Source organism: Nelumbo nucifera, chromosome 1, assembly GCF_055504915.1.
Source record: "Nelumbo nucifera cultivar China Antique chromosome 1, China Antique-T2T, whole genome shotgun sequence".
NCBI lineage: Eukaryota > Viridiplantae > Streptophyta > Magnoliopsida > Proteales > Nelumbonaceae > Nelumbo > Nelumbo nucifera.
The window spans coordinates 65,546,192-65,571,060 of record NC_142649.1 but is presented as its reverse complement, the minus strand read 5'-3'; the positions used below and the strand labels follow the sequence as shown (position 1 = coordinate 65,571,060).

Sequence of the window (24,869 nt, the reverse complement as noted above, 5' to 3'; positions counted from 1 at the left end):
AGCGTGACTAGACCGAGCTAAAGGGTTGTGGGCGAACGAGCTACCAAGCATCCTATGGGCTCACCGAACTACGAAAAAAACTGTCACAGGAGAGACCCCTTTAACCTCACCTACGGCACTGAAGCGGTAATCCTGGCGGAGATCGAAATACCTACACTGCGACTAGAAGCATATGACGATCAGACAAATGGAGACGAGTTACGTATCAACCTTGACCTACTAGACGAGGTAAGAGACCTCGCGTACATCCGGACCGTAGCTTACCAGCAAAGTGTAGCTCGGTACTACAATGCCAGAGTAAAAAAGCGAAACTTCTGCGTCGGCGATCTGGTTCTCCGTAAGATCATGGCACTCGAGTCCGGCATAGGCAAACTTGGACCGAATTGGGAAGGGCCCTACAGAGTAAAGAGAGCGCTCGGGGGAGCATACGAGCTCGAAACCTTAGAGGGCAAACAAGTACCCCGAGCATGGAACGTCGTTAACTTGAGGCGATACTACCTATAGACCACCAAGCGAAGTGGACTAAGTCGCTACCAGAGCCAAAGGGCTAGGATGCCGAGTTAACAAGGACCTTGGCATGGGCAAGCAAAGGCAAAAAATGCCAACTAAAAGCTCAGGCAAAGTGCCAACAACGAACTAATATGGTCAGTTCGGCAATACGGCCAGTTCGGAGGAAAGAGTGACCAACACTTAACCAAAAGAAAATCATTCCAGTGCAAAATACTTTGTGTACATTTCCAAAAAAAAAAAAAAACAACAGAAGCGAGCTCACAGGCCTGGAGGTACTTCTTCACCATCAGAAGGCACTTCAACGATTCCCGAAGGTCCTGCCTCGTCCTCAGAATCGGGCTCACCGTCAACAGCGTTGGCCATCTCCTGAGTAATGCGCGAAGTGGTTATGGCGCTAACATCGAGCTCGGGGTACGTATTCCGGATCATCCACTGGCTCAGTTTAAAGCCCCTTCTGTATGAGCCCACCATCAGGTCGTTAAAGCGCGACGAGGCGATATATTCATCGACGGCCTTCTTCTTGGCATCCTCGATGCCTTGAGAAAAGATCTCTGTTATCTCCCTAATATCCTCTTGAAGGTATTCAACCTGATGCTGCAAGTCCAGCCTCAGGTCCGCCATATGCTTCACCACAACTCCCATGGCCTCGGTATCTCTTTGAGACCTCGCCAGCCTGGCCTGTGCAATGCGAGAAGCCGCCTCAGCAGCTCGAGAAGCCGCCTTGGCAACACGGGAAGCCTCTTCAGCAGCTCGCGCCTGCCTTGAGCTCCTTTCCACTTGGGCCGCCAAGGCATGGATAGAAGAATTCACCTACCAAAGGAAAAATAACAAATGATCAAAAGAACGATAGCAAGAAAGATAAAAGCAAAGAGCCCGACAAGAAATCGCTGACTTACCACCATGGCATGAGTGGCAGCACGACAAGCTACCTGGTTCAAAGGGAGCTCGGTCCATGCCGTGACCTCCTTAGGATAAATGGCCTCCCTACTCTTCTGAAGAGCGTGGTTCGGCGACAACACGCTCCTGAACTCGCCTTGGGCTCCCGAGCCTGAAGGCCCAGCTCGCGTATAAGCAGACTCAGAGTAAGTGGGAGCCCCCGTGTAAGTAGCCTCGGCATAAGGGGCCCCTACCGCTTCTTGCATTGGAGGGGCCATCTCGGGCTCCCTGGGCGGATCCACTGACGGGTAGTCTGGTACCTCGGGTTCCGCATCTCGGGGCAGCTTGACACGAGTTCGTTTGGCGACTCACTTCCTCCTCTTCATGGCGTAAAACAGGTTCCCACCACGAGTCTTCTTTAAGTCCAACACACCTGCAAAAAGAGCTCGGCATCAGGAAAACGAAAGAATAGAGCAAAACAAAAGGCAAGCCTCTGAATAAGAAACCTACCCGAACTCAGACCGGCCTCGATGAGCTTGGCCTCCGTCAGATAATGGTGTCATTTTAGCCCAAGCCGTGTCCATTCCCGAAGGCCCTTCGCCGTCTCCCTATCAAGCGTAACACCGGCATCAGGGGCATCCATCCCCCACCCGATTTGGAACGGCCACCCCAATGCACTTCGCACCCCGAAGTAGTCTCGTTTCCACGCCGGGACCTTGTTGGGAAGATCGTGTAAAAGCTTAAAACCCGGGCGAGGAGACAGGTAATACGCCCGCCTAGCCCGGGAAGGGGACCCGCTTGCTTTTTAAGCATTAGAATGGAAGAGAAGATCTCCAGGTCTAAAGGCAAGATCTGTTCGCAAAATAGGGAGGTTGTCCCCACCAAGTTATGAATAGAATTCGGGTGAAGCTGGCCGACGGTAACACCGAAGTGGTTCATAACCTCGACATTGAGGGGGTGAAAAGGCAGGCGCAACCCAGCAACGAGCTGCTCCTGGAATACCACGATCTCATTAGGACCGTGTTCCCAAGGGAAACTGCCCGAGGGTATGAAATAGGTGTACTCCCTAGGCAAGTTGAACTGGGTAATAAGGGAGTGAAGCCCCTCAGGCGTCTTGGTCGAGGGCCCAAACTTGTCTAACGTCCGACATCGATGGGAGGAGGACGCCAAACTACCCGAGGCGACTCAGCCTACGGGTTTGAACTCTTCCTCGAGCTCTACCTCGGGTTCACTAGGGCTATCGGGGGATGCAGCTCGGTTCGTAGAACCTGCATCTGACCCACTCGAAGAACTGTCTGAGCTATCCGAGCTAGACATTGGGAGGAGAAGGATTCCCAGAAAGTACTCACCCGGAAAAAGCAAACGGACTACGGGAACTTGAACGCGAGCTAAAGACTTGTACGCAAGCTGAAACTTGGACGCGAGCTCAAGAAGCAAAACGCAGGAGTGACAAAGCGATTGGGGTCCCCCACTATTTGTACCCACAGTAACCAAAAATCAACGGTTCTGATCAAAGCGAATCCAACGGCCCGCAATCACGCTGACCGCACTTCTCCTGAGACCAAGACGTGACTGGCCACATGCCTTTTGAAACTGAAAGAGCGCCAACGCATGTCTCCTCGCGTTAAAGGCGGCAGCGGCGCGTTTTTTCAAATTTGAAAAGACGCCCGTTGTCACGTCTCCCAGTGGCGCGTTTTTTAAATTTTGAAATAAACGTGCGTTGTCACGTCTGTCAGCATTTATAGATAGAATGGCGTGTTTTCTGACTTTTTAGCGCTTGAGGAACTTGGAAAAATCCTGGCAAACGCGCACTTCGCGCTATTAATCAAACAAGTTCGAAGTACGGGTCAAATCCACCCACCACCTTGCGAACTCCCCGCGCCAAGGCAGGTCCCTTTGCACGAGGAGTGGGGGGCAATTGATGAAGGAAGATTTGGCCCGACCTCGTAACCACTCAACACGTGGCAAAGGCAACAACTCGGCACAAAAGCACGCCCAAGGCGCAAGCTCCGAAAGGAGGAACCAGCGGTCCGAACTCCCTACAAGGAGCCCGAACTCCCCACAAGGAACCCGAGCTCTCCCTTAGACCCCGAGCCTTACGAAACAACCCGAACTGGCCCGTCCCATGGCAGTTTGGGCCACACCTCCATCCGAACTCAAGACCACTCCGCACACCACTCCAGCACTTCGCCTCTAGGATGCCGAACTGAACAACCGTACCGTACCTGACACCGAAGGAGTCCGTATCCTGAGGCAGCGCACCTAACTGACTTGGGGTCTGATGCTTGAAAGCCGCATTTCAACGGCCACCTGCCACCGCCATCTCCAGTTACAGAGACGGCTCCGACAAAGAGAGCAGTGGCGGTTCTGCCCCAGCAGAGGTGATGACACCCGAACTGGCAGAAGCGCAGGGGTAATTGTACCCGACCTGATAGAAGTTTAGGAGTGAGTGCACGAAGTGGTTATAAAAGGCCCCCTTCCCCCCAAGAAGAGAGGTATGTGATAACTTTGCGCTATCTGGTTTGGATCTTGCCTTTGAGAAAATACTAACTTGAGCTTCGGAGCAATCTCACCGGGTTCCTCCCCGGAAATTCCTCACCTTCTTCTCCGTTTCAGGCACCTGTTGCTCCAGTCAGAGGCAGGATCGTTGACAGCTAAGACCGGCCGGATTGCGCTCTATCAGAACCAATATCGTTCCTTTCTACCCCAAAACCTTGATTCATTACCTCCTTGTCGATAATGAAATCTTCAGCTTCTCCCAAGATCGGTAAACATCAAAATTGGGACTACAACTACCATGGATGTCCTTCAATCGTCCTTCCCACCGTCGAACGTAACGTTTCGATCTGATATCTCCATACCGGTGATGTAGCCTCTATTATAGTTCTTGAACCGAACCAAATCCTATTTCTTCCTCGACGCCTACCCTCACTTCCCCTGGTCCGGCGATCCCACGAACATTAATCTCGACCATGCGCTTTTCAAAGGGAACCAAACTTACACCGACCCGCGAAGTGGCTTAACCTACACCAACCTCCTTGACCAGATGCTCGACTCGGTTATCTTCGCCATGACCAAGCTTGGGTTCGCGATCATTCGGTTGGTAATCGCCGAAACAGGGTGGCCCAATGCCGGAGACGTCGACCAGATCGGAGTGAACATCTTCAACTCAGCTACATATAACCGAAATCTAATCCAGAGAATGACGTCCAAACTAGCAATCGAAACTCCAGCCCGTCCAAGTGTAGTAATACCGACATTCATTTTCGCGTTGTACAATGAGAACCAGAAGGGTGGATCGGGAACTAAACGGCACTGGGGATTGCTGAATCCGGATGGAACCTCAGTTTATGAGGTCGATTTGACTGAAAAACGGCCGAAATTCGACTAATAGAACATGGCTTCGAGTTTTGACCAGTGGGAGAAGGATCCATTGTTCTCCGCCGCAGAGGAAGTTCAGTCGCGTCTCAGTGAAGCGGTAAGCGTAGCTAGCTGCTATGGGCTCGAACAGGGGATCATTCCTGGACGCTAACAGCGTGAACCATGCCGTCACCATCGAAGAAATGGTGATCGGCGACGGGCTCAAACAGGGGATCGGTGTGAACCGTCCAAGGTTTCGGTTTCATCGGGAGAAGGTGTCTTTCGCTGCAGGAAGGGTAAAATAGGTCAATCTCAGTAGAACCAAGAAAATCATTAACGTGTGAAAGGGTAAAATAGGTATTTGAAAAGATCGGATCATGGTTTTAACGTTTTTCGTCATAATTATTGACGGAATGAAGATTTTTGTCAAATTTTTTAAAAGTAGCGGGGAGGTTATTGTTAAAATGAAATTATAGAGAAGGTTTTTATGATTCAGAAACTTAGGGAAAGTTTTTGTATTTTACCCTTTTTTTTATTTGTTCATTTGCACCACTCATCTCCTCTTTATCAAGACAGCAGTTGGCATGTAATTTCTCACCTTGATGCACATATCTTTCCTTCGACCCTAGAGCTACTCTTCTATTGCTTCACTTTAGTTTTCTCACCATCTATTTGAAAGCATTTGATATCGGAGGCCTATGCTTTTGTAATCTGTATATGAGTTATTGAATCCAGTCTCTAGTGGTGGTGGATTTCAGAAAAGTTCTGACGTATGTCAGTTAGTCCTTCCATGGATCATCCACATAGAAGCCAAGCTACGGATTGGAATGAAGCACTTAATCTGTACGAGAAACATATCGCTCGTGGGAGTGAGACTCTGCAAATACTAGCCACCGTCAAGCTCGGCTGTCTCTCCAAGTATGCACCTGAGAACGTATTATCGCGCAGCGTGCCAATCCTCGTAAATCTTCTTGCTACACCTTTGAACAATTCGAGTCTTTCGATTCAAGAAGCTGCTGCGTTTTGCTTGAACCGCCTTGCCCGTCATGGCGATGGTTCAATGGCCGTAGTCATTGGCCAATCGGGTGCCATTCCTTGCCTCTTGAGACTATTGCCGCAGGCCGCAGAAGCTAGCTCCCGACGAGTTCTGATCAAATGTCTCTGGGGACTCGTCACCTTTGCTAGCGTTAATCGCGCAATAGTAGCCAGAAGCGATGGCTTGGAGGTTGTTCTCCAATTGTTCGCTTCATGCACGGATTATACCAGGCGTTACTTGTTAGAGATCGTAAGTGCATTGGCATTACTGAGAGAAGTGAGGAGAGTTATCATCGGTTTCGGTGGCCTCCCTTTGCTCGTTGAATCTGCTCGGCGTGGAAGAATGGTTTCCAGAGCCAGAGCTGCACAGGCAATTGGGTTGCTGGCGGTAACGACGGGAGTACGGCCGTTGCTCGTCGGCTTGGGTGCCATACCACTACTCGTCGAGCTGCTGCGGGTTGGAGATGCGTCGACTAAGTTGGTTGCTGCTAATGCTCTTGGTATAATCGCATCCCATGTTGATTATATCAGACCTGTAGCCCAAGCTGGAGCCATTCCTTGGTATGCAGATCTTCTCAGGGGAGCTGAGCCCCTTGGTAAAGAAATTGCAGCGGATGCTTTCTGTGTATTAGCTGTTGCAGAAGAAAATGCAATATCAATAGCCCAACACTTGGTGACGATTCTCCGAGGAGGTGATGACGGAGCCAAGGCTACAGCTCTGGATGTTTTGTGGAACCTGTCAACTTACAAGTATTCTGTATCCATTGTTGGACGGTCTGGTGCAATTCCGATCATCGTTGAGCTTTTGCGAGATGGGAATTCTAATATTAGAAACAAGGCTTCTGGGGTTGTTGCCCAGTTGACCTATGACGAGGGAGATCGAATTGCTTTGGTCGGTGCAGGGGTGATTCCACTTCTCATTAGTTCGTTGCCGGATGAATCAGAAGAACTCATGAAGGACAATGCAGCAGAAGCCCTGATCAATTTCTCGGAAGATCCATTACAGCGTCACAGTGTATCCGAAGCACTCAACAATAATCCTTCATTCCAGAGCATACAAAATAGAATTATCCGGACCCGTTTGTCTGGTGAGCAGATGAATAGACCTTTGCGACGGATTACCACTGGGCAGTTCACATGGGATCCGGATCTTTTCTGAAATATGTCTGCATCAGCCTTACCTCTGCAATTCTGCAAACAGATCGGATTCGACTCGATAATCTTTTTTTTTTTGGTAGACTCGATAAGAAATTCGACCGATCTAAATCTGATAAATATATGTCGAATTTTCAATATATATTTTATTGGATATCCGATTCGAATTGGATTCGATTTTGAATTGTTAAAGAAAAACTTTGATGATATGATATAAATAATATATAATTGATGAAGATCAAAAGTCTAAAACAGCAAGTAAAGGGCCCAAGTGGACGTCACAGGCTATGGATTCAGACGTTTAAATCAGTGGATGCTGAGATGTCCAAGGAGTAGGTGCAGTAATCAAAATGCAATAGGTGCTCTCAGACGATGATAGCTTACCTAATGGTATGTTTGGTTTGTAGGATTGGGATGAGAAAAAAAAAAAGAATATTCGTCGAAGATTTTTATTTTCTCATTTGTTTTAGGCGAAATAATGGGATGTGACGAGAATTCTCTTTTCAAAAATTGGGATGGTCTCATCACATAGGTGTGAGCACTGCGACAACATGGGACAAATCTATCGAGGGCACACTATTCTCATCTCCATTCTCCTACCCCAGCAACGGTCCGAACTCTGACCACATGAAACTTTCATCTCCAGCGAAGGTACGGTAGCTTCTACTCTCTTGGTCACCGATAGAAGGTAGCTAGGGAGTTGCTTGGTCACCGATAGAAGACAAAGCGGTTCCTTCTTCTCTTGAACTCATACGTGGAGCTCTTTGGTTACCCGTCCGAACAGGACACAGTATCTCCTTCTCTTAAGCTCGTTGACAGTAGCTTCCCCTTCGGAAGCTAACGGTGATTACGCTTTCTCATTACTAGAAGACAATACAATGACTTCTCCTTCGGGGGCTGACAACGGCTGTTCCATTTGCTTATCGGAGGCAGACAAGGTGTCTTCTTTCCCTGAGAAGCCGATAACGATGGATTTGTTTGGTTATCAAAAGAAAGCATGCCGATTTCTCCTGAATCCTTAAAAACAGTAATGGCAGGGTTTTTTATTTTTTTTTTCAAATTGAGAGGCATGTTTCTCTAAAACCTCTCTAATCGACTACAGCTTCTCATTTTAGATTTCTAGGGCTGCTTCTGAGTTCTCATCTCATCAGATTATAGGGTTTGCTCTCGACTCTAAACCTCTAATCGACCAGTTACAAACTCAGGCTCCTCTCTTATCAGCAACCAAACAGGTTTGATAGGATAACTAGTCTCAGCAACCAAATTCAGGCTCCTTTCTCATCCCATCTCATCTCATCCTTTCTTGACAACCAAACACATGATGCATGATCTGGCAGTTCCTGTTGGAATGCATCTCGGATGCCGAGTTCACTGGGTCGACCTGTAAAAGGACTATTAGAGTATTTAGGTCGGGCACTCCGATGCTTCAATCAACGAATTAGAGATTTTGGAGAGAACTAAAAAGCAAAAGAGCTAGTGAACTGTGAGAGCTAAATCGTGCATACCTTCTCTAAGGGAGGGGACACTTTTATATAGGTGTAAGAAACCGGGAAATCATGTCTGCCATGTCAGAGGAGATCTCTCAGCCAGATACGTGATCCACACAGAGGAATAAAGCCCGTCCGATCAACTCTAATGCAGACGATGCGAAAAAATAGGTCTAACAGTCAAGCATCGTGATCCCGGAAAAGTCAAAGACGATAACTCACTCGTAACCGGAGTCGGCCACCATGTCCTATAGGTCGCCAACTGCATTCTAGCCAAATTGACAAAGAGAGGTCGCCTCTATGCCAGGGTCCCTTGCCTGAACCTGTGATGGATGACCTAATCTCGAGATCGTCGAACTAATCCTAAGCCGAGGTTCCTACATGGCACTGAGGTACTAAGCACCCGCCATGTGACGTAATATTACTAGACGGCCAAATCGCCCTTCATCATATAGGGTTCATGGCTCAGCCTGAACGTGTTGTGAAGGGCGAAATAGGCAGCCAGTCTTAGTGGACATGTCCAGGCGATTGAGGAAGACACATCTGCAGTCCACGGGTATATCGAACCCAATTCCCTGTGAAGTGGGAGTTGGAGTTCCAACACAGAACCACCGCCAAGTGGCCCCGAGTTCGCATAATGGCCCATCTATGTTAACGGAGATAAGAGTGTGCTCATCCTACAGGTCAGAGGTAGCTCAAGTCAGATGTACTAGGTCGGGAGTACGTTCCTGAATTTGTTCTAGGTTGAAGATCTGATGTTACTCGGCCCTTAAGGGTTGAGCTGCCAACAATGATCTGAAATGCTATCTAAGCGGTCTTGCCACGTGTGGTGACGAAGTGCCATAAAGTATTCATGTTGCTACGTGTAAAATGTAGTTAGGAGATATCTGAATCTTGCTCTTACCAAATTGAATTCGGTTTCAAACCAAATGTAATCCAGCTTATTTGTAGCCCTAGCCTCTCAACATTTCCTTGTTTTACTTATTGTAACTAGTAGGGCCCCGTGCGATAGATGTACGGGAAAATAAAATATTTCAGGAATTTTTTTTTTGGCAGATAGGGGAGGGGGGAGGAGGGGAGGGGGGAGGGGGGATCATCCCTACACCCATAAAGCCTCCCAACCTTAGTGCAAGATGGATTTGATCTGACTGAGTTTGGAAGGAGTACAAATGCAAATATGTAGAGTGTAAAACCTTATATTTTGTATTATTTTGTATATATTTATGTTATATATATTTACATTTGTACTCCTTCTAAATTGAGCCTAAGTCTCTCCTACAACCAATTTGAGACCTTACCAACCAACCAATTGACACTTTGACATAGGGTGATAAAACTATATTAATAAAAAAATCTATTTATAATTTATTATTGTTTGCACAACAAAAAATAAAAAAATAGAAAGAAAATTTTAAATATCTTAAAAATCCTTAGTACAAATATTAATATAAATAAATTATTTTTCAAAAATTTATGAATAAAACTTTCAAAATTTATTGATATGGAAAAATTAATTTTCAAAAAAATAGATTTTTTAAATTAACTTACCAAAAACATGAAATTTAGTTTATGGAAATCACTAAATTAAAAATACCTAAATATAAATTATTAATATTAAAATTCCCCAATATTTTTCAATTTAATAATACAAAAAGAACCAATATAAATGAAAATATCAATAAATCATTTTTATTACCAAAATTAAATTTCAAAATCAATAATTTTCTGAAGTTACCTAAAAGTTTCTAAAAAATAGTTTTTTTTTTTAATTTTAAAAATAAATAAGTATCTTTAAATTACTAAAAACTTCATGTAATAATTATCAATTCCAGATAATACTAATACAAAATTAATTTCATATAATAATAAATTAATATTTAAATATTAAAATTTGATTATTCAATAACTATTAATATGAATAAATTAATTTTTAAATATGTATGTATTTTATGAATAATTAATTATAAAATATCAAAATAAATTGATATTTTCATTATTTTAATCATCTTATACATTTAATGTTTGGAAAATTTCCAACTTTGTTATAGCATTGAAATGGGAAGTAGGGTGACATGGCCAAAGGTTAAGAGCCAGATGATGTGGCAAAATGAGGGACCTAGGTAGGATGAAGTTAAACCCATATTGAACTCATCTTGTTGTGTTTATTTTTCATTATTTTATAATTGAATTTAAATAGGGTTTAAATTAATAATTTTTTTACTTTTATTAAATTGTTATTGATGCATAATTTAAGTTATGATATTATATTTAAGTTTATTATTGTTTAAAATTTGTAATCTTGTTAGAATTTGTTATTATAAATTAAGTATAATATTACTAAAATTAATTTTAACAATAAATTAAACAATTAGTAATTTATTTTGACTTTTCTATTATGTTAATCATTTTTAAATTAAAATCATTATAGTATAATATAAAATTATGATAATTAATTATTAAATTTTCAATGACGATATGAAAAGCATTATTTGTATAATTATAATAATTTTTTAATTATTAAATTTTGTTACTTTTATTATTTGTCTTATGGTATCATTTATTTCATTCTTATTAGGCTTTTAGATTTTCTTTTACTCATCTTATTAGTATTTTAGTTAAAAAAAGAGAGAAAGGGAGTTGGGAAAGAAGAATTAGAATTAGACTGTTTATAGTGAGATAGGTTAGGAGATGTTTTAGGAGGAAGTTTTAGGTGGGGGAGATAGTTTAGGAGAACTTTTAGGGGAAGAGATGATTTAGTTGATTGGGAACATGTGTGTGTATGTGTGTGTGAGAGAGAGAGAGAGAAAGATTTTAGGAATAAGATAAGGGGATTATGAGTTCAATTCAATGGCCCACAAGCGCTCTATAGCACATCCCGATCGTGTATTGGGAACATAACCCAATAACAAATATGGAAGATATTCCCAATGCATACTGAGATGTGCATGTGATCACAACTGTAGGGGCACACCTTGTGGGCCGATGATACAATCTTAGGGGTTATTGCCTATGTCGTTTCATTATTAATTTAATGGGCAATTAGGTAGAATAAAAAGAACAAAAAAAATAATTATAATAGGAATTTAGAGCAAGGAGAGGCCATGCTTTATATATATAGAATAGATTTCTAGTAATTTGATTCATAGGATATGATATCATTATGTTTACGGTGTGTTGGTGGATTGAGTTCTAAAGTTTGAATATCAGATAAAACAGTGTGAATAATAATTACATGCATACATAAAGGTTAGGTAGGGGTCGTAGGGCAGGGAGCTTTCATACGCAACAAGATATATTTTGGGTCGGCCGAGTTTATAGTTTATACATTGCTCCGGGGTCGGTTCGGGTTCATTCGAATTTTGACAAAATCTCTTTGCTTTGCACCCTTAAACACATTGAGAGTCAGACTTCTGACTTTCTGGATGATGATGCGGCAATTCATATGGGTGGGACCAACTGGCTACCATTGACCAATTAGTTGGTATTGATGGTGCACAATCTGGTGCTCCCTAGCTATTGGCAGACAGTTCAGACATTGAATTGAGTAGGTTGCTTAGCTGACCTACAAAAGAAGAAATCAGAGTGTTCGGGTTGCTTGATATGGGGTGGGCACTCTGATACTTAAATCAGCGAATTGATATTTGATAACAAGAAAGCTAGAGAGCTAGAGTGTGTGAGAGCTGAGTTGCGTGTACCTTTCTTAGAAAACGGGGGCACCTTTATGCTTTTATATAGGCGTCGGTTGGCATGAGTTTCACGCACTGCATCCGAGATCTCCAGGAGGATGTGACTTACTGGCCCGAAGTCGTTGGAGGTAGTTTGACATGTGGACTAGGCTTTTGTGCCTTATCTTGTTACCTCCGGAACGATTTGTGCAAAAACTGACTTTTGAAGGACCCAGGAGTGATAAGACGCACGTAGAGGAGGTCGACAAGCACATCTTCTGGGTCACCACCTGGACCTCAATCAGGTCAGTAAGTCCTTTGGAGGAGGCCACTCCTCACGCCAAGGTCCTTAATCTGGTAGTGACGAGATACCACAGATTAGCCTTGAACGAGGTGCCCGAGCTATATACGAAGTGCTCAGACTGATTCCAGCGTATACCTCCTTAACTTAATAAGATCTACAACTGTCCGCATGGTGCTGAGATATCATGGGACCGTCCTGTCATGTCGTGATGTCATTGAAGAAAAAAATCACGCTTAATCAGGTATGATGAATTCATGATCACATGGCTAATGAACAGAGAAAGGAGCATGCGGACTTTTTCTTTGTGGGAAGGTTCGGCCCAAGTGGCTCTTAAAGTGGAGGGCAATCCAGTGAGAAAGGAGCATGCCGACTTTTAACCCACTGGATTCAAGCCTGATTTTCAATTTTCGTGATAAAAGGCATCCCAATTTGTACAAAAGCTCGAGTTGGATTGGGCGGGTTTGAGACTGGGACCAGTAATACACTAACATTGTTTTAAAATCTAATGTTGCATTTGGTACTATTAACTGTTGTTTCTATCAAAAATCTTTTGGGTTGATCACTACAAATTGGTGAGGGATAGGGGTGCAACTTAGGTTGGTCCAAATTAGCATTTTGCACTGTTTCAGCCTCGAGCTTTTGGTCAGGCGTGTTGTAGTTTTGACAAAAGCCCAATCCAAGCCCGTCCAAGTAGCACCCCTAGTGAGAGATACGTATTTTCACACCACACATTGACACATATATGATAACCATTTCAACTAGAATGATTAGACCTACCCCTTGGTGCAAGAAACATGAATGTGACCTTTAGGATGTGTTTGGTTTGAAAGAAAATGTAGGGAAAGGTAAAGAAGTCTATACAAGCTTTCTAAAGGTTTCTCTACCTTTTCCTACCTTTTCCTCCAAACCAAATATAACCTTAAAGTTTCTACAATCAGTCTCCAATACATGCATTTTTAAGGTATACCCGTTGCATTTTCTTGAATCTCTACCAACAAAACTTAAACTCAGTCTTAGCTACCAAAAGAGAGAGAGAGATTCAAAGGAGAAGGGCAGTTGTGCTTGTCCTTCAAAGTGGAATCAGCTTGTTTAGAATAGCATAACATGTTAGTTCTTGACACTAATTTTTCTTACCAGAAACAAAGTACACATTACATCTTACATAAATCCATTTATATTAGAGTTTGTATGAAAAAGTTTTCACAAGAGAAGAGAGAAACGTCAGCCTCTCATTTGATGGAAGTTGAGGTCATAAAATGGGGCACATGCTAGTAGAAGGTGAGATTATATGGCTCACATGTTCATTTCACCTAACTTTTGTAGCCTACATTAAAAAAAGCTTGTGGAAACCAAATTTTGGTGGAACCCCAAATGACAAAAGGAAAAACATTCAAGTAACTAACAAGCAGTGTGGTCCATATAATAAAGCAATAATTGGATCAGTTCATCCCTATTAGCTAGTTTGTCTGTGGATCATATGCAGTTAGGTTCCTGGGAATGACCCTGAAGGTGGTTAGTTTGTTGACTGATATAGATGGTGCTTTACAGGCATCCATTCAGGTCCATGTGAAGTTGAGAACACAGACAACAATAATTGGATGCATCTTATTGTAGTTAGAGCTTAGGGGATGAAATATTTTCCATGTGTGACTGTAATATTATATGGGTAGAATTTTTATGAGCAATTGTACGGTTATATAATCAAGTATTTACTTAATGATAGAATAGATAAACAAATGCAAACTAGCTTTTATTTAATACCCATATAGAGATTCCCTTATTTGCCTAATTACGGTAGGCCATACACCCACTTGAACTTTAATACTGGCACGGTAACAGCGTGCATGTATTTACTAAAATAGGTCCACCAATTTTCAACAGAATCTTTCGTTTAGCAGACAAAATAAGAACTGTTATGTTATGTAAGATTATGACATAATCCACCATGGCAGCATGACCGATTTACTAAAGCATTGCTGGGTTTGTTTTTTCCAGCCTTGTGTTGGGACTGGGTTGAGAGTGTGAGGAAGAGTGTTGTATTACTTCTTTATATTACTCATTTTGATGGTATACATTGCTTTTTTTCATTTTTTTTTTATATATATTTTTAATGCAGCAAACTATAAAAGTTTCTCAAGTTTTTTTTGTCCTTTTTCATATTGTGTTATTGATGTGGGGCCACATGATTCCATGATATATTTTCCATTGAGTGTTGTATGTAGGGGTGCCAATTGGATTGATTTGGTCCAATCTGATCCAGTCCAATTCAATGTCTAGACTATTCAATCTATTCAAATTTGTTTTGATTTAGATTGGTTTCAACCCAAACTTAGTCCATCGGCACCTATATTCTTACCTTATATCAATAGACCAGATGTTGGCTTAATCCAATCCAATCCAATATAAAATTCTATTACAGATAAGCCGAATGTTCCAATCCAATCTTATAAATATTTTGGACCGGATTGGTCCAATCCAATATGTCTTGTTGGTCCGTCCAATTCGTCTAAATTGAGTTTGGATTGCATGGGAGCCAATCCAAAACTGGTCCATTGACACCCTTATTAGAGGTGTAAATCGGGTTGTACCGCCCACGGCCCGATATATAAGCAATTGTATACATCAAAATTCATATAAAATTAGAATATTAAGTTTTTTTTTCAATTTTTTAAATAAATAGCTTTGGCCCAGCCTGGCCCACGAGCCAACCCGGCCTACAACACAGCACGGGCCTGCACGGGCTTGGACCGTGAGATGTGTCGGGCCGACCCCCAAGTTATCCCAGGGGAGAGCAGCACGGCACAACCCGTACTTTATGTGGACCCGACATGACACGTTTTACACCTTTAACCCTTATATTATTATTTTGATTAATAAAAATGAATGAGAATGAAATTTGTAACCAAACAGGTTAAAATTTTATTTTCATTCTTGCCATAAAATATATCATTTTTTGGAAAAAAAGCGTCTGATTCATAGTAATATTTTCTCATTCTTCCCATTTTTACTCATTTTTTTTCATCTTAGAATTTCATTTTAGGTAAGAATGAAAAAGAATGAAAATTGAACCAAGCATGGCCTTAATTTATTAATTTGAAGGAATACAATCAGTTTGGAAAGAATACAGTGCAAATAAATACAAAATGGTATAAAATATAATAAGGTTTTGCATTCTACAAATGTGTTGATTGCCTGGCCAACAAAGGGATTAACGAGGCATCCTTTGCTCTCTTTTCCTCCCCCTCGTTCATCTCCAGAGATTTGGTATCTTGCTTACGCTTACAGAAGATTTTCATGGCATCCCCACTTGTAGGAGGCCTAAATTTGTTTTATCTTCCTTTTTTGTGTCGATCTGTGTTTTGGTGTCAAGTGGTGCTTAATGCCCCCTCTATCTTTGATGTACCCTTTGGACACTGGTTAATGCATTCTTAGGTTCCCCATCGGCCCATCTACCAGTTTTCTTTTGGGGTAAAAAATTGTATTGATAATTTTACATAAGGTTAAGAGGCAGAGTTATAATTGATAATTTCTTGGCTTTTAGACAATTTGGAAAGAGTATAAATATAAATATGTACAATGCAAAATCTTGTATTTTATATTACTAAACCTTATATTATTATTATTATTATTATTATTATTATTATTATTATTATTATTATTATTATTATTATTATTATATATTGTAAATACAAAATGCAATGTTTTGCACTATACACATGTATTTGTAGTCTTTAGGCTCAATTTGAAAAGAGTACAAATATAAATATGGATAATGCAAATATATAGAAAATAATATAAAATACAAGATTTTGTACTCTATAAATTTATATTTGTACTCTTTCCAAACTCAACCTTAGTTCGGAAAGAATATGGTGCAAATACATACAAAATAATATAAAATAAAGGCTTTGCCTTCTACGAATACAAAGTATGTAAAGGGCAAAACTTTATATTTTGAAACTGCTTCAACGGCGGCCGGCACTGATCAAGGAGTCCGCGTTCACTGTGAACTCGTGGATTCATGGGATCTGTAAACCTGTCAATCAAAAATGGCCACGTCGTCGGAGCAAGTAAAGGGTAATGTTAATGAGATTTTGGCCGTCAACACAAAAACAGAAAAACTAGAGTTCGCATGTTCTCATTCCGAACTCCCTCCCTCCATTTTTTTCATTTTCCTCCGTTTATCCTAGCATAACTGCATTCACTGGCGTCCCCACTCCATACCGTCATTCGTGAACGTGGAAGCCACCGGCGAAGAGAGGGATATCATCCGGTATCCGGCATCCAGCATCCAGCGTCCGTTCTCAGGCCCTTCTTCTTCTTCTTCCAATGAAACAGGGGCCGGTGTGAACTGCGGTTCTTCAACCTGTAATATCCCTCTCGTCGCCGATGGCTTCCGCGTTTACGGACACCGGTGTGGAGTGAGGACGCGTATGGATGCTGCTGTGCTAAGTTCATAGGTCGGGTAGCCTGACGGGCCGGTCTGGTCTTAGTCCGATCCAATCTAAGTCGAGTTTGGACAAAATTTCAGGGCCGCGAGTTTGAGTCCGATTTTTTTTGGCAGGGTTTGGATTTTTTCAAAACTCGATTTGATAATATATTTTATATAATAAAAAAACATATATAATATATTTTTCTTCTCTTTTTTCAAATAATAATAAAACTTTTCATTATTTTTTTTTAGGTTTTGAGGTCTTTTAATATAAATAAAATAAATTTTAATTGAATTAAAAAAAAATCTTTTTTTTTCAAATTTCTAGTCAGGGTTAGGCTCAGACTCGGGCCCAGGCTTTGAGCTTTATAGTCGGGTCAGACTCAAGCTCGGACCTAAACATTTTTGTTAATGTAAAAGCAAAGCATAGCCCAGCCCAGCCCGTATACAGGTCTAGAGGAAATTCCTTTTTTTTTTTTATTTTGACAGCCAAAGTTCCATTAACGTTACTTTTTACTCGCCCCAATGACATAATCATTTCTGATTGGCAGTTTCACATACTCCATAAACCCATAGATTCACAGAACGCGGTCTCCTGATCAAGGCCCGAATCTCTGCATCATAACTCTCGCTGGCCCAGCAAGGCTTTCCTTGTGCAAGCATTGTGCTGCGAGTGGAGCATTATAGTGTACGAGCTGTTCATCAGTTATGGCCCTTATTTCAGAGTTTTATTTCTTTCTTCCTGTCCCAATTTCTGCATTCTGGCCATTTTTATACACCTTTGGTGTCCATTTTAACACTCGTGATCACATCTTAATTTTAGTTAATCTATTTAATCTATTATTGTTAAAGTGATGTTCAATGAAAATGTTTTCATGTACTTTGTTTTCCCACAAAGACCCCTTGTATTATGACCGTGAGACAAAATCCCCTTTTTGTTAGTTTTTCGTTAAAATCTGCATTGCAATATTTTTTAATCCCCATATTATCTTTGTAGGTAATTGGGACTTGGGAGAAAAACACTGTTTATATTATCCTCATTTCTCTCTCTCTCCCCTGATCTTTCTTCTTTCTCTATAAGGAGTGCTCCAAAACCCAAATGCAGCAGATTCTACAGTCTTGTTTTCTCTCTTTCCCCAAATTTTAACAGTTATTCCCTCAAATCCCTCCCCCAAAGGCTTCTTACTGTGCAAATATAGATCCTTCATGATGATTTTACAACTTCAATCTCCGAACAATGGCCTTGTGGATACAGTCCCCTGAGATACACATAAAGAGTATACGCGTTGGGCTCATTCAAGCTACTCCAAACTTCACCAAATCCCCGAAACTCCTAAAACAGATTTCCCCAAAATACACAAAATCTTCCCTGCAACAATAAGCACCAACAAAATCAAAATCCCATTTTCTATTTCCATTCAAACTCTATCTCTTCGTCACAAGATTTGTGACAGTGAGAAACAAACATACTTCCCCAGAAATTTGTGTTTTATAATTCATAAAATCTAAATGAGATTCAAATAGGAGAAACCAAATGTTCTGGGCTTACCGTATTAGAGGGCTCAGCCATCCCCCATATCTGTCCTCCAGTTCTTGTGGCAGGTCATGATGATACAAGGTCACAAACGGTTCGATCCCTGCCAACACATACAAGCCTTTGTTACAGATGATAAGAGGAACAAAGTAGGAGATCGATAAGAGGAACACAGTACCAGTGCCGGTGATGTCACAGGCACAGAGAGCGAGCATACCTGGCCTGGTGGAGGCCCCTGGAAGAATCAAAGTTGCTGCCTTCGCTGTTCTGCGGGTGGTAGAAGCAACGACCCTGACGATTTTCAAACAGAAGGGGGTTTTTGTCTCACGTTCATAGTATAGGGGCCTTTGTCGCAAAACAAAGTACAAGGAGTCTTTATCACAGAACTCATACTACAGGGGGTCTTTATAATTTACCCTATTTTTTATGTCTCACTTGTGCATGGGTCTTCCATTGAGGGAGAGACACCTGTTTCGAAACACCAATATGTCCAACATAATGGAATCTCATTTTCATTTTCTACTTAAAAGATTAAATAAAACATCTTCACATCTAAAGAACCCGTCTTTATATATATATATATATAATGTGCATTAGAAAAGTAAATTTAAGAGACATATCTTTGGATATGAATGGATATGGACGAAAAATTAAGATAGGCATGGAAACAAGTGGAAATGCTATAAATACTCCAATAAATCATAAATAAACATCAAAATCACTAAATATAAGACTTAAATGATCTATTTATATGTAAAAATCACATATTTTAATGTGTTTATGAAAACACACATTAAAGAACCCGTCCTTATATATATATAATGTGCATTAGAAGAGTAAATTTAAGAGACGTATCTTTGGATATGCATGGATATGGACGAAAAATTAAGATAGGCATGGAAACACGTGGAAATGCTATAAATACTCCAATAAATCATAAATAAACATCAAAATCACTAAATATAAGACTTAAATGATCTATTTATATGTAAAAATCACAAATTTTAATGTGTTTGTGAAAAAACACATTAAAGAACCCGTCTTTATATATATAATGTGCATTAGAAAAGTAAATTTAAGAGACGTATCTTTGGATATGAATGGATATGGACGAAAAATTAAGATAGGCATGGAAACACGTGGAAATGCTATAAATACTCCAATAAATCATAAATAAACATCAAAATCACTAAATATAAGACTTAAATGATCTATTTATATGTAAAAATCACATATTTTAATGTGTTTATGAAAAAACAAATTATAATCAATGAATGGGAACAAAAACATACTATCTAATAAAGTACTTAATTCAGTGCCAATCTTCTAAGTTCCAACTTCAAATTTTAAATCTATTATATTTTACAAATTCAACATTTGAATCCCAATATGATGTTTACAACTTTACATGAATCACACAAAAATTCAACATTTATATAAATTATTCAATTTTAAGTGTTAATGTGTTAGTAAACTAATTTTCAATTGTTATTAAGAAATTTAAAAAATAAATAAATATTTTTTCAATTATTATCTAATACAAATATCCAATTAAACAAATAATAATTGTTTTCATATTTTTTAGGCCACCATTATATTCACATTCAAATTATAGATTATCATGTGAAATATATCAGTGCCTTTCAACATTTGAATCCCAATATGATGTTTACAACTTTACATGAATCACACAAAAATTCAACATTTATATAAATTATTCAATTTTAAGTGTTAATGTGTTAGTAAACTAATTTTCAATTGTTATTAAGAAATTTAAAAAATAAATAAATATTTTTTCAATTATTATCTAATACAAATATCCAATTAAACAAATAATAATTGTTTTCATATTTTTTAGGCCACCATTATATTCACATTCAAATTATAGATTATCATGTGAAATATATCAGTGCCTTTTATTCTGTATTTTTTATAACATTTTTAAATATTACTAAAAATTCTTTTTAATTGTTTTAAACATTTTGCCAAGTGTTATCTAATCCAATTAAACAATTAAAAATTATTGAATCAAATAATTATATAAAATTTGTAATTATTTAATCAAACATTTTTTCTATATTTTTTAAATAACTTTTTATTTTTATTCAAATAATTATTTTACATGTTTTATTCTAAAAATAAAAAAAGATAGTTTTTTTGAATGGCTTCATGGAAATCTATTATTTTTATTCTAAAATTAATAATTATTTTGCATGTTTCATTATAAAAACTAAATAATTATTTATTTTTATTCAAATAATTATTTTTCATGTTTTATTCTAAAAAATAAATTAAAATTTATAAAAAGTAAATATGTAATAGAAAAATTGAATGGATTTATGGACATAATAGATCCATATATTTAATAACCTACAAAGTTATAATTACAAAACAAAAATAAATTAATTAATTAAATTAAATTAAAAATAAATAAAATATAGACATGATGGGAAGGGTATGCTTACCATTCAATGCATGGCACATTGAGAAAACAAATTACAAATGTCTTTCTCAGTCTCAAGAAGAACAATGTCATCATGTCAATTGTTAGTGTAAATCCAAGTAAGTTTTAAAACTTAACCCGAGAACCCACATCATAACTGACCTAAGCAGGTTGATTGAATATGGGTCACAATTGACTCATTTTGATTGTCTTCTTCACCTGCTTGATGAAACGGGTTCACAAAACCCACAATGTATTGCCGGAAGGAAAGCAAGAGCAATACATACAAAGGAAAGAAAATGCATCAGCCATTCTTTATAACAGAAGCAACCCATTTGGCCACCTTAAGCTGTTCATAGCGTAGGCCATTCTAATCATTGGAAAATCTATACTACATATAAAAGTGTAGATGCAATGTGAAACTTTTTTAGACTAAAATTACCCCCTATTTATTTGTTTGAGAAAGGGTATAAAAGTTATTTTATTATAATTTTAATGGCTACTAAATGTCTATATTTGTGTATTTAATCCATCTCTATTTGTAAGGGTTGAAAATGTAACTTCAATTATTAGTTTATTACTTTCCACCACATTTAATCCCCTCTCACTAAGTATTATACTTAAGGCATTAAATCTTATTTTCTCTTATTAAATTTTATATTTTAAATTATTTTTTCACCAATAAATACGACTAATTAGATCTATGTCAATATTTTTAACAATATAAACTCATATATTTTAAAACTGACTAAAAAACAAAATCATTATTTATCCAAGTGGTGTGTCTAAGTAATTCAACCATCTGAATCAAATCAATCAGCCTACGAAGTCATAATTAGATAATAAACTTTTTAAAATAGAAATGAATATAAAAATTACAAAAAATGTAAAAAAAAAATTGGACACCTTTGTGATATTCTTATTAATCAAATTAAAAAAAGTGTAATAAACATGAATTATTTTTATTGATAACGAAAATGAAATACATAATTTAGAACTAACCAAAAATGAAATATAAAAATTAATAATAAATAGTTCAACTTTTGGTTTGAATGTGTTAACCTTTAATGTCATAAATAAATAATACAAATACAAATACAAAAATGAAAATGAAAAAAAAAACATAAATTTTTCAAAAAAGCATTCAAGCACATGTATAGTATCATGTATTTATCATATTAAAAAAAAAAGTAAGTGTGATATATCCGAATTATTTTTACACACAAAAATATAAAAAATTGTAGACAAAGTTGAACACATCTATAATTCTATATTTATGCTACTATTAAAAATATGAATAAAATTATGAAACTTTCTTTTGACTAAAATACTCATTTTTGAATTTTGTCCTTATTTAATTGAAAGGTTGAAATTGTAAATTTAACTACTACTTTTCACCTCATTCAATTCTCTCTATTTAATTCTTTTATTTTTTTAATAAATGAACTAAAAAAATATACACCAAAAAGATAAAACACTAGAAAAAGAAGAGTCTAGCTAAGCAGGTGGGCCTATCAATGATACTTGAAACTTCACAACTCAATCCGATTATCACATATTTGAATGAGGTGTTTATGTAATTAGATTTGGATTTTGTAATCTACATATGATTAATAATAAAAATATATAAAAATAAATAAAAATACATAAAATTATAAAAAATGTTGGATATATTATTACCGTCATTATCATCATTTAGAATTGTCATGTGCAAAGCACGTGCATGCTTACTAATCTATACTACTTATAAAAGTGTGAATGACGAGGTATTGGCTTCTAGAATTTTTCTTTACTAAAAGACCCCTCTTCTTTAATTTATTTCATCTTCATTGAAAGGGCAAAAAATGTAATTAAAAGAATACCATTAAGTACATTCAATTACCTCTCATTAAGTCTCACATTTAAGTCATTAAATAAATCACTTTCTCTCTCATTGAATCCAACAATTATACTTTTGTTTATTATCATTAAATTCCACTAATAAATCCATATACATTAATTATTAATAGAATGAAATTTATATGTTTAAAATAAACATAGAAATGAAATCATATTTTTCATATAGGTGGTGGGTAAGTAGTTCAACCATTTGGGTCAAATGGATAATTTCATGATGTCATAAATAAATAATACAAATTTAGAAATATAAAAAAATATTTTTTTTATCATTATTAAATTTCACTAATAAATCCATACACAATAATTATTAATAGAATGAAATTTTATATTTTTAAAATAAATATATAAATGAAATCATATTTTCCATCTAGGTTATGGGTAAGTACTTCAATCATTTGGGTCAAATGGATAATCTCATGATGTCATAAATAAATAATACAAATTTTAGAAATATAGAACTACAAAATATATAGAAAAAAAATTGAAAAAAATTGGACATGTTTCTATTATTATATATTTGTCATATTAAAGAAGAAGTATGATAAAACAACCATAATTTTATTACTGATGGGCATCAAATATACAACTTAAAACCGATGGAAAATTAAATCATCTTCCTATGTAGAGGGTGGGTTGGTGGTTCAACTTTTCAGGTCAAATAGGTTAACCCATGATGTATAATTAAAAATAATTTTTTTTTTTTAAATAGAATAGTACAAAAAAAATACGAAACAATTTTGGGCACATCTAGGAATGGCAACGAGGCGGGTTTGGGGCGGGGCACCTCCTCCCCATCCCTGCCCCGTAGTCAAGATACTTTAACCTGATGGCGGGGCAGGGCATCCACTCCCCATCAGGGATGGATAATCCCTGAATTTTCCCCACTCCAAGGCAACTACTTAAAAATTATCTATTTTGTGGACAATTTACACATATAATATAGGAATTTTGGGGTATTTTAGGAATTGAATTACAATACTTTGGGGGTACTTAAAAATGAAATTATGGGATTCTAGGATTTTGAAAATTTAGGGAAAACTTAGAGATATTTTAAATATCAATATTAAACCTAAAGATATTTTACTAATTTTGCCTTTGGGTTTGGGGCAGGTTCGGGAAATTATATACAAAACCCGTCCCTACCCCGTCCCCTGTTCGGGGAAAAATATTTTCCCCATCTCTACCCCATCCCTATTTAGGGTCAAGGAAAACTTGCCCCGTTCGAGGTGGGGCGAGGCCCCGGTTTTACAAGGGAAATTTCCATCCCTAGGCACATCTATAATATTATATAATAATAATATAAACAAAAATAAGTATGATAGGCAATAATTATTTTATCAATGATATTTATGATGTCATAAATAAATAATACAAATTTAGAAATATAAAAATACTTTTGTTTATCATCATTAAATTCCACTAATAATGGAATACATTATATAAAATTAACCAAAAAAGAAAAAAAAAGTTTTTCCATCCAGGTGATGGGTAAGTGGTTCAACTATCTATGTCAAATGGATCAACACATGATGCTACTATTAAATAATAAAATATATAAAATTCTAGAAAATGTAAAAATTTGTAGATAATTTTGGATACATTCTATAATATTATATTCATCATATAAAAAAGTGTAATTAATGAGAATTATTTTCATTAATGATAGAAATGGGATAAAAATTAGGATAAAAAATAAAGAGCATTAATGTCTAACACATTACCCCACTAACCATGTCAAATGGTTCAATGATTTAATTAGCTAGGTCATTGTACAGAAGTGGTTTGGTAGGTCCCACCGGGTAAAATCCCCAGGGATCCTTCCTTTCCATCTTCTCAGGTGTCGTTCGTTGCCAACAAGGAGCCAGTCAGCAGCCAGCTAGGAGTGCCCAGATCGTGCCGCATCAAATATCGACTTGGGTGTAGAAGATCCCCAATGTTGGCACCCAGAGCTCCAGGAATGAATAGAACATTGACCCACTGCTTTTATCAAGTACTTGGGAGGCCATCGATGTTGTCTTGTAGAAGCAAAGTAGGGATTCATTGTTACCATGCTTAATAGTGCCCGGCCATCATCAATTTAAACTTTAAGCGTCAAAGCCTCATATACACAGTAACTTGAAGTAATCCCCAATCTTGTTACTTGTTTTCAGCAACGTTTTAAAAAATATT

At 38.0% G+C, this 24,869-nt stretch overlaps 2 protein-coding genes and 1 pseudogene across 2 annotated transcripts; 2 read left to right on the top strand and 1 right to left on the bottom strand.

Annotated features, from left to right (window-relative positions):
- Window positions 1-690: 690 nt before the first annotated feature.
- On the bottom strand, window positions 691-4,126 carry LOC148803357 (uncharacterized). The gene is made up of 3 exons (XM_088904526.1): window positions 1,897-4,126; window positions 1,407-1,819; window positions 691-1,320 (listed from the first exon to the last, which is right to left on the bottom strand). Exons 2-3 carry the CDS (start codon window positions 1,662-1,664, stop codon window positions 769-771), a joined length of 810 nt encoding a protein of 269 aa, XP_088760652.1. The 5' UTR covers window positions 1,665-1,819; window positions 1,897-4,126; the 3' UTR covers window positions 691-768.
- LOC109114490 (putative glucan endo-1,3-beta-glucosidase A6 pseudogene) lies at window positions 3,771-4,894 on the top strand (annotated as a pseudogene).
- Window positions 4,895-5,086: 192 nt separating this feature from the next.
- Window positions 5,087-8,189, top strand: LOC104594207 (uncharacterized). Its single transcript, XM_010254401.3, has one exon. It carries the CDS (start codon window positions 5,519-5,521, stop codon window positions 6,938-6,940), a length of 1,422 nt encoding a protein of 473 aa, XP_010252703.1. The 5' UTR covers window positions 5,087-5,518; the 3' UTR covers window positions 6,941-8,189.
- Window positions 8,190-24,869: the final 16,680 nt, after the last annotated feature.